This window comes from Lepidothrix coronata, unplaced genomic scaffold (genome assembly GCF_001604755.1).
Source record: "Lepidothrix coronata isolate B3197 unplaced genomic scaffold, Lepidothrix_coronata-1.0 Scaffold152, whole genome shotgun sequence".
NCBI classification, from domain to species: Eukaryota; Metazoa; Chordata; class Aves; order Passeriformes; family Pipridae; genus Lepidothrix; species Lepidothrix coronata.
The window spans coordinates 2,656,441-2,666,014 of NW_016690332.1; the positions used below are offsets into that span (position 1 = coordinate 2,656,441).

Sequence of the window (9,574 nt, forward strand, 5' to 3'; positions counted from 1 at the left end):
GTACTGGAATGAATTGGCATTTTCTTGTTGACAATGAGGATGAGAATATGCATTTGTAACTTAATAACGTAGTACCCAGAGCATTATGACCAACCAAGAGAAGGTAGACAAGAAGGGAAACTTTACAGGTGTGTGATCTGTGATAATAGAGCTCTACTGTTCATGGTTGGTTTATAATTTTAAAAGGCAGATTTATTTATTAAGAAAAGCTGTGTCCCAGTAGTCCAGAAATGCTCCTTAAGGAAAATCATTAATGCTTGCCCATCTTCATTTATACCTTATTACCTTCACTTAAAATACATGTAGTTACCTTATACCAATACCATACACAAATACAGTGAAAACAACTAGGGTTGTAGCCACAGTTTCGGTGCCCAGAGGTGAGGTATGGCTGCAACCTTATCTGAGAATGCTGGGAGGCATGTGAATATACCTCAAGTGACAGGTCAGCTGATGCTTCTGGGAGGGGTGTTAAATCTGAACCTGCCAAACTACTGTGCTTTGTTGAGTTGGGAGCAATGCTAGGCTTTTACAGAAGCAGAAGATGGTTGAGGTTGGAAGGGTCATCTTGTTTAACCTGCCTCAGCTCAAGCAAGGTCGCCTAAAGCAGGTTTCCTGGGACCGTGTTTAGGCTGGGGTTTTTTAATGTATCCAAAGATGGAGAGTCCAGGACCTTGTTGACTGCCTGTTCGGTCACCCTCACAGTAAAAAAGTGTTTCCTACTGTTCAGGGGGACCTTGTGTTTCAGTTTGTGCTCACTGGGCACCACTGAAAGGAGCCTGGCTCTGTCCTCTTTGCATCACCCTTCAGGTATTTATACATGATGACAATCCCCTGAGTCCTGAGCCTTCTCTTCTCCAGGCTGAACAGTCACAGCTTTCTCAGTCCCTGGGTCATCTTGGTGACCCTTTACTAGACCATCTTGAGTCTCTCTTTCACTAGAGAGCCCATAACTGGCTCTGGACACCAGGGCTGAGCAGAGGGGCAGGATAACCTCCCTCAGCCTCCTGACAACGTTCCTCCTAAAGCAGCAGAGGATACTATTGGCCTTCTTTGCCACAAAGGCACACTGCTGGCTCAAATTCAACTTAGTGTCCGCCAGGAATCCTAGCTCATTTTCTGCCGCGCTGCTTTCCAGCTATTTGGCTTCCAGCATATATTGGTGCCTTGGGTTGTTCCTCTCCAGGCACAGGACTTTGTACTTCCCTTTGTTGAACTTCACGAAGTTCTCCAGCCTGTCAAGGTCCCTCTGGATGGCAGCACAACTCTCTGTTGTATCGTGAGCAAACTTGTGGAGGGTACGCTCTGCCCCATCATCCAGATCATAAGTGAAGCTGTTGAACAGTGCTGGACCCATCACCGACTGCCTGGGGTGCAACACTAATTACTGGCCTCCAACTAGGCTTCATGCCACTGGTCACTGCCCTCTGGGCCAGCCATTCAGACATTTTTCAGTCCACCTCACTGTCTGCTCATCCAGCTCATACATCAACAGCTTGACTATGAAACTCTTATGGGAGACAGTGCTAAAAGCCTCACTGATGTCTCTGTAGACAATATCCACTGCTCTTCCCTCATCTACCAAATAACCACCTCATTGTGGAAGGTTGTCAGGTTGGTTTTGAAAGTGATATTGCTGTGGAGATTAATTATTACGGAGTTTTCAAGGGCTGGTGTATTTTACTCTCTTGATATATGTAGTGAGTGCATGTTTCTGTTTCTCTTCAGGAATTTTGTGAATACTTTTATTCAGTTTAAGAAGCCTATCATTGTAGCAGTAAATGGCCCAGCCATTGGACTTGGAGCGTCTATATTGCCTCTGTGTGACGTGGTTTGGGCTAACGAGAAGGCTTGGTTTCAGACACCATACACTACTTTTGGACAAAGTCCAGATGGATGTTCATCCCTTACATTCCCTCGGATAATGGGCCTGGCTTCTGTAAGTAGCTTGCAGGGTAGGGGCCGACAGCTTCACAGTTCAGTTGTGATAATTTATCCAGCGTGATTTCAAGACTTTTTGCCTTTGCTGTGTTGTCTTTTTCTTAGTTTTTTTTTCTTTCTCTCATGAAAACCTTTCATGAGAAACCACTCTTTATAGCTTCTCTGCTCCATGCTCTTACAAGCTAGTCTTCACCTGCATGCACGGAACAGAAAGAAGGTGTGGGACTAAATCCCACATCAGGGGCACCTTTAACCCTGATGGTGTGGGAAGGGTTATGTCCTGTATACCAAGACACACCTTCCCTGCCTATGCCTCTGAAGATCAGCCAGCAGTGTCTTGTGTTCAGCACAGCATCAGAGTGTAGCAGAGAACGGGCTGCTCTGCCCTCGGTGTCGTTACATGGCAGAGCACTGTGTCACCACCCAGCAGCAGTCTTACGCTAGTATGCAAAATAAGTATTTCAGCTTCCCTGCACCCGTAACAAAAAAGCTATTTAAAAACCTCTTACCTACATTATTTTCATGTTCCTTAGTGTTTTTCATGCTGTGTTCTTTGAAAACTTAGACCCACGTCACATTCCAGTTTGACCAGTATGAAACAAGTGCTCGTAGCTATACCTCTTTTTCCAAATTTGCTGTTTATTGTAAAAGCCAGTTTTTTCCCTGTAGGTATTTATTGATTTAAAAATATAGATTTCAATATACTGAAACACCACTTTGATCAGATCTAATGACTAATTGTGTAATGTCTGGATTTAGTTTTTAGAAGAGAATAGAAAAGGTAACTGAAATAGATTAACAGTTATAAGAGTATCTTTAATATTTTAGCATGTTTCAAACTACTGATTGTTCCTTTCCCTTTTTATTTGGCCATCCATCTGCTCATCCATCCATTCCATCCATCCTCGTCCTTTAGAGACTTGTGGTTGTTACTTTTAATTTCTTTAGAAGTTGTACGAAAAACACAAGAAGCTCTTCCCTAGTATACTCTTCCATGTGTGTTTGTGAATGCTTTCATTTTTAAATATAAAGATTTAAACTGAAAGCTTCCAGTGCTAACAATTCCATAATGTTCAGTGCAGAAGGGGAGAAAAAAAATCCACTGTTTTCATACTATCCCTGACCCTCTGCAGTATAGCAACGTTGGTGCTGTATGGGACAAAATTGAACTTTACTCAGCAGATTTCATGAAATATGTTCACAATCCATACTGAAGACTTTGATAAAGCAGCATGCTTTTCATCTCTAAAAGGGAGGAGAGAAGTCAGCAGAAAGATGTTATGAGTGAGATGCAAAACATTCAGGGGGGAAAAAATTAAAATATCATACAAAAGAAAGAATTAAACGCTCTGTATGCATCATAAAATTTTCTACAAATGTATCAATTCAGCAATATTAACTCTTGTAAGTCAGATTCAGTGCAATGTTGTTAGCAGCAGCAGCTATGTAAAAATCTTCAATTGCAAGATTGCTGGAAATATTTTTCCTGTGGGATCAGTCTTGGCTAGTGAACAGGTCTATCATGGATAGTATTTTTCACAGAACACATTCAACAGCAGTCTTATTGCAGGAAATCTGAAGCCCAAATCTTAGAATTCAAAACTGATACTGCGTATTGGGAATACCAAGAATTTTAGAAGTGTTCTCAAATTTAGCTTTTATGTATGAAAATAATCTGCAGTAGAGATTAAGGTGACATCTGTATGGAGAGATATGCTATTGTGTGTTTGCTGTGGAGTTCTTGCTCTGGTTGTCTGGTCTGGGTATAGAGCACAGGAGCTGTGTGATCAAGCATCACACACTGGGTTTCCCTGTCAGTCCCCAGTATGCTTGGCAGTATTACTTGTGCTTTTCTGTCAGTCATGAGGGGTACACGTTTCCATAGTGCCTGTAATCCACATCAGAGCCAGGATCTCGGGTTTTACAGACACCAGCTGTCACCTGATCATAGTGCAAGAGAACTGAGATGCTCATGGCCCCAGTGCCTGTGGCCTTGCACGAAAGGTCCCTGGTGAGCCTCAAAGCCCTCACTGTGAAAGAGAGATGAGAGGAAGTTCCTCTGTGGAAGGAGAAAGACAGACTGGGTAGAAAATGAAGGTTTCTAATGAGACTCTTATGTTAGTGAAATATTTTTATCAACCTCATTTCTATTGCTATATTATTACCTTTCTTGGAAAGTAACCACAAGTGTGGTAATTTTTACAGCAGGTACAAGGCGTGATTATATGGTTAAAGCTTGTATAGCAGCTTTATGGGTCTCCAGCATATATTGTGTATAGATCAGAAGTGAAGATGCCAAAGCAAGACATTTCCCTTCAAAACCTGTTAAGTGAGAATATTAATGGGAATGCTCATTTTGTGTGAGGCTTTATGCTAATATTGTGTTACAGATGGCAGAAATAAGATAACTGCACCATTCTCACTTAAGTTCTTCCATGTTCAGAAGAATTCAGCAGTTGCCACTTAGTTTTAGGAAAAAAATTATCAAGGTTTTCTAGCATTAATTTTTATCCATGCTGCCAAAGATACATGTGAAGAATATGTAGGTCTGACCAAATGACTTAAATTTTTGCCTTTCCTAATTACTATTTAGACTGACTTCACGTTTTGATCTTTGATATAAACATTAAGTATTTTTCAAAATTATTTTGAAAGAATATTCACATCTGCACATCTGCTTAGGAAAAAGGATATCTCTTTTTAGACAAGCTTGTGTACATCACTGATTTTTAGCTAGTGTTCCAGGTTATTATTATTCACATATATTCTGGAAAATTAGAGGGAATGGTTAACGAACCTTTATATTTAATTTTGCATTCACAGAAGGTAGAACTATAGGAGTATAGAATTTGATCATAGTGCAAGAGATTTGGGGTTTTTATAAACTAATATGTGTGAATCACAGCTTTCTGTATTAAGTATGAGAGATGTGCTGATGATAAATTTTAAGGAAGGAAATGCCGGTAGAAGCCAGATTTTGTATTTCATTAGAAAGGGGCAAGTAATAGACTGCAGATATTAGACTTCAGATTGCTTCATCTGTAAAATGTCAACACCCACAGTAAATAGATAATTTGAGGTCCTTAATTGAAAGTTGCTGAAATAATTGCCAAAACTTCCAGTATTAGAAAACATTTAAAACCTCCAAATTTTGCCCTCAAGTTTGGGTGTTTCATAGCAGCCTTATTTCCTATATTTCAAGAGTCCAGTAATGGGTTTGTCATACTCTTCAGTGCAAATAAGTCATTAAGAAACAGTAAAACTGATTCTTTTTTTTCTTGAGGTTTACTATTACTCTGACTTTTTAGTTTCCACTGGCTGTTTCCATGCAGATGTCACTGCAAACAAAGTTTAACTATGTAAGAAACTTTACTAAAGGTAGAATTAAAGCGGTTGTAGGACAAAGCTTTAATGGGGAAATTAGTAAATAGGGAAGTGCACAATAATTACAAATCAAAAATATTTACAGAACTGGAGACCACCTTGTTGCATAGAATGTAGTAGTCAGTTCTGTACCTTTAAACTATGTGCAAGACCTTTTAAATACTGTTGGTTTTTAATAAGACTGCTATATAAGATTTCGAAAGGATTTATCAGTTCAATGTTGAACTTCTGAAGAAGATGTGAATGTCTATTTTCTACGAATTTGTTCAGAAATTGGCATACCTTATTATGAAGGGCAAGCTGATGTATTCTTTGTTTTACAAATTTGCCAGGCATTAAAACCTATTACCACATATACAGGTAACCAAGTCAGCAATACTGCAAGAAAGCCAGAGTTAACAAACATTCACAGCCAGGAAATAACAAAAGATATTTTCACATTTAACCCTTAATCATAGACCTCCATATTTTAATAACTACTGACATAGTACTAGTCAACAACATGGACCAACTATCTGTAGGCCAGTCTTTCTCTTTTGTAATTAAAACTTGGAAGAGCTATAGTAAAAACTATTTCAAGTAGTGCAGGCATTTTTCTTGTTTGTTTCAAACATTTTTCCTTTAATGAGTTTTGTCTCATTACATTTCATACCAGAAGTAACTTTTTATCCCTTCAGGCCAATGAAATGTTGTTCAGTGGAAGGAAGTTGACGGCGCAGGAAGCTTGTGCCAAAGGACTCGTCTCTCAAGTGTTTTGGCCGGGAACATTCACACAAGAAGTAATGGTTCGAATTAAAGAACTTGTCACATGTCATTCAGTTGTAAGTTTCCTTTATTTTCTTACATTTTTATGATTAGATGAATAAAAATTACTCCAAGTATTATTAGACTGCATCGTTTTGTCCTCCAAAAACAAAAGAGAACATTTTCATGAAACAAGGACTGTATTATAGTATAGCAATGGTTTTTGACATATTTTTATGTATCTTTCTGTTTCTGGGGGTTTTAGTTGTTTGGTTTTTTTTTAAATTTATATCTAACTCTTCTTAACCATGATGTACTCTGGCATATAATAAAGGGCATAAACCAGCATTGGATTTTTTTATAATATAATTTGGTTTTAACATAGTTGCTTAAGTCCAACTTACTCTAACCAACAATGTGAACAGTTGCCCTAATATCTCCACAGAAACACAGAAATCTTGAATTGTCTTGAGTTGTAATTTAAATTACCATGGAAATGTCTTTGACATTTTGTTTAACTTAGTTTTATGAGTAACACCTAGTGCAGTCATGGTTGTGTGCACTACTGGCAGTTGCACAAGACAGCTAAAACTGCCACTATTTGATGCTTTTTTGCAAGAAAAGGTTTAGTACAAAATAACTGTTCTGTGTGTTCTGTGCATTAGAAATGCTGGATTTTAAAGCAAGTTAAAAGTTTTCTAAATAGAAAAGCAGATGAGATTTTTTTCAGTGTATCTTAAGTGCTCAAAAAATTCAAGATCTGCCTAGTTATTAAAACAGTACTGAATAATAGTGTTATGTGCGTACCAAAATGGACTTGGAGTTTTCCCTAGTTATAAGACCATATTATTATTATTTTATTGTTTTTGTTATTTCCACATTTTCCTGCACTTTTAAATTGTGCTGGTATAAGGTAAAGGAAATTTTGTGTGATGCTACATGAAAGACTATGAGAAATGTTTCTTATAGTATGCCCATGAATTGATAATCAACTTCTGGATCCGTGCATATAACCTGTAAGTGCATGTGTTGCTTAGTTCTCATGTAATGCTAACCCAACTCCCCTTTTTTATTTTTGGCCTAGGTACTTGAAGAATCCAAAGCTTTAGTACGTAACATCATGAAGGTGGAGTTGGAACAAGCAAACGAAAAGGAGTGCGAAGTTTTGAAGAAAATCTGGGGCTCAGCACAAGGGATGGACTCAATGTTAAAATATCTGCAGAACAGAATCGATGAGTTCTGATGAGATGCCCATTGACACTGGAATTGTATTTCTTGGACATCAGGGCAAACAAAATATGCCCATTTTAAAAAAAAAAAAACCTATATAAACTAACCCCTTGTTCAACTTGGGAACAGGAGTGGACATACACACCCCCCCCCCCTTTTATTGTCAAGGGGTTTAAAAGTACTGTATCACTTAAATTTGAACAAAACTCCTTTTTCCCTGATTGTTACATGCAGATATATATACACACACACAAGTGTATGTGTGTGCATATATATATGTCTTTTATATATATATAAATGTAATATGTGTGTGAGAGCGTGTACGTAGACACACACACACAAGCTAAAAAATGATAGAGTGCACTACCAAACATCTCTTTAAAAGCTCTAGTTTTTGTTATCTTTGGCTAGTACTGTATCAAATAGAGAATTAATTAAAAAGTGAATGGTGTTGCATTATTTTCTGTGTGGCAGGGAAGTCTGGAATAATGCTTTTCTTTTTCATGAGAATACAGAATTGAAACGGGTATTAGCCAGCCCTTACTTTCTCTGCCCAATGAGTCAGCTAAGATACAAGCTGTTGTCTCAGAAGAAGGTTGAAATACCTCAAGTAACGGAACATTCTGAAATTTTGGGGAACTAGACCCTATTATGGTTAAATCACACATATCCCCAAAAAGAGAGTGTGCTCAGGATGATTGCTAAGAAAACACTCTGTCCTTTTTTGGGAGGGAGGTATAGAGGGGTGGGAGGAAGGGGGCAGGAATATGTTTGATTCTTACCCAGACAGCATGAAGAAACCACTGTCTCTTAGGGAAGGGGAATGAGGGAAAGTGGGAGGGAAACGGAAGGGGAAAGGAAAAAAAAAACACAACACAAAAAAGCTCGTTTTGCAGTATTAGTGAATCACTGAATATCTTATGTATGAATATCCTAAGTTATAAGTTAGTTTTAGTGGGTTTTTAAAAAGCCTCTCTGGGTTTGTTTTTGTTTTGTTTTTTTTTTTGGTTTGTGGGGGGGTTTTTTGTTTGTTTTTTTTTTTTGTTTCTTTGTTTTGTTTTTTTTAATAACTACATAAGTGCTTCTGTTGCTGGGTGAGAGTACTACTTTATATACAGTTTGGGTTTTGTTTTTGGTTCTTTTTTTTCCTATTTGCTGGTTTAATTGATGTATTACACCAAAAATGCATTTTATGTTCATAAATTTTAGTTTCACTTAGAATATATTATTTAATAAGTTAAAATTCTTTTGGCACACTATTAAGTAAAAAAACAAAAAACCTTTTAAAAAAACTACCTTATATTAGATGTTTAATGTTCTTTGTCTATGCTTTTTTATTATTTGAAATATACACTATATGCAGTATGGTGTAAAAGAGTGCCCTGTGTAAATAGACCTATTTTGCATTCCTTTCAGGAGTGGTTATTGATTCCTGACTGCAGATATCTATTATTACTTGGGTATCTGTGCTTGCAATCTTATTGAATGTATTATGAAGAATGAAAATGAAATCAAACCTTATTTTTGTACAGTTTTGAAGTTTTTACTTGGAACTGACCCACCTCCCCTTCCCAGTGGAGAGCTGTACAGTGTGTAAATCTGCCTTTACCTTGGATTGGTACAGTATTTTTGCATCTGTGGGACCTACTTCTTTGTTCTAGTAGTTTGAACTATATATAAACTGTACAATCTGTAAAGTTTTTATAGAATAAATATTCAGCTGTGAAAACTGGTTAAATAAAACTAATATTTCTTAACACATTTTAAATGTGGTTCTCTCATAGAGTTGTCTTTTTCAGAGACATTTTCATTCTGATTTTAAAGTAAAAGGTGCTGAAACAAATCTAGTAAATTAGAGGCTTCAATATTTATGTGGGGTTTTTTTAAAAGCTCTTAATTTCCGTAAAATTAAAACATTAGTTTATAGCTGCAAATTACATAGACATTTTCTCTTACAGGATGTAGACGGGAAAGAAGACATAGAAAGCAATTCTAATTTTAATTATTTTGTTACAGTTCCAAAAGAAATGTAAATGTTTCTTTGCAATCTCTTAAAAATGGGTCATTTTCCCTACAATGCTGCGTTTAGGTTAAAATTCCTCAGTTGAATTTGATTTTATTGAAAGGGAGAAGGAAAGGTACTTTTGCCTACAGTTCTGTAATATTAAACCTTTTGGAGTTTGACTCTAATTTATATAAAGATCCCTTTTCTTGCACCTATAAAGGCATAGACTCCATCTGTGTCATCTCGGGAATTGTTTATGCTTTCCTTGAA

At 37.2% G+C, this 9,574-nt stretch overlaps 1 protein-coding gene across 1 annotated transcript; it reads left to right on the top strand.

Moving 5' to 3' along the window:
* Nucleotides 1-1,693: 1,693 nt before the first annotated feature.
* Nucleotides 1,694-9,067, top strand: LOC108504135 (chromodomain Y-like protein). The gene is made up of 3 exons (XM_017828780.1): nucleotides 1,694-1,939; nucleotides 6,003-6,146; nucleotides 7,154-9,067. The coding sequence occupies exons 1-3, from the start codon at nucleotides 1,709-1,711 to the stop codon at nucleotides 7,310-7,312; spliced, it is 534 nt and encodes a 177-aa protein (XP_017684269.1). The 5' UTR covers nucleotides 1,694-1,708; the 3' UTR covers nucleotides 7,313-9,067.
* Nucleotides 9,068-9,574: the final 507 nt, after the last annotated feature.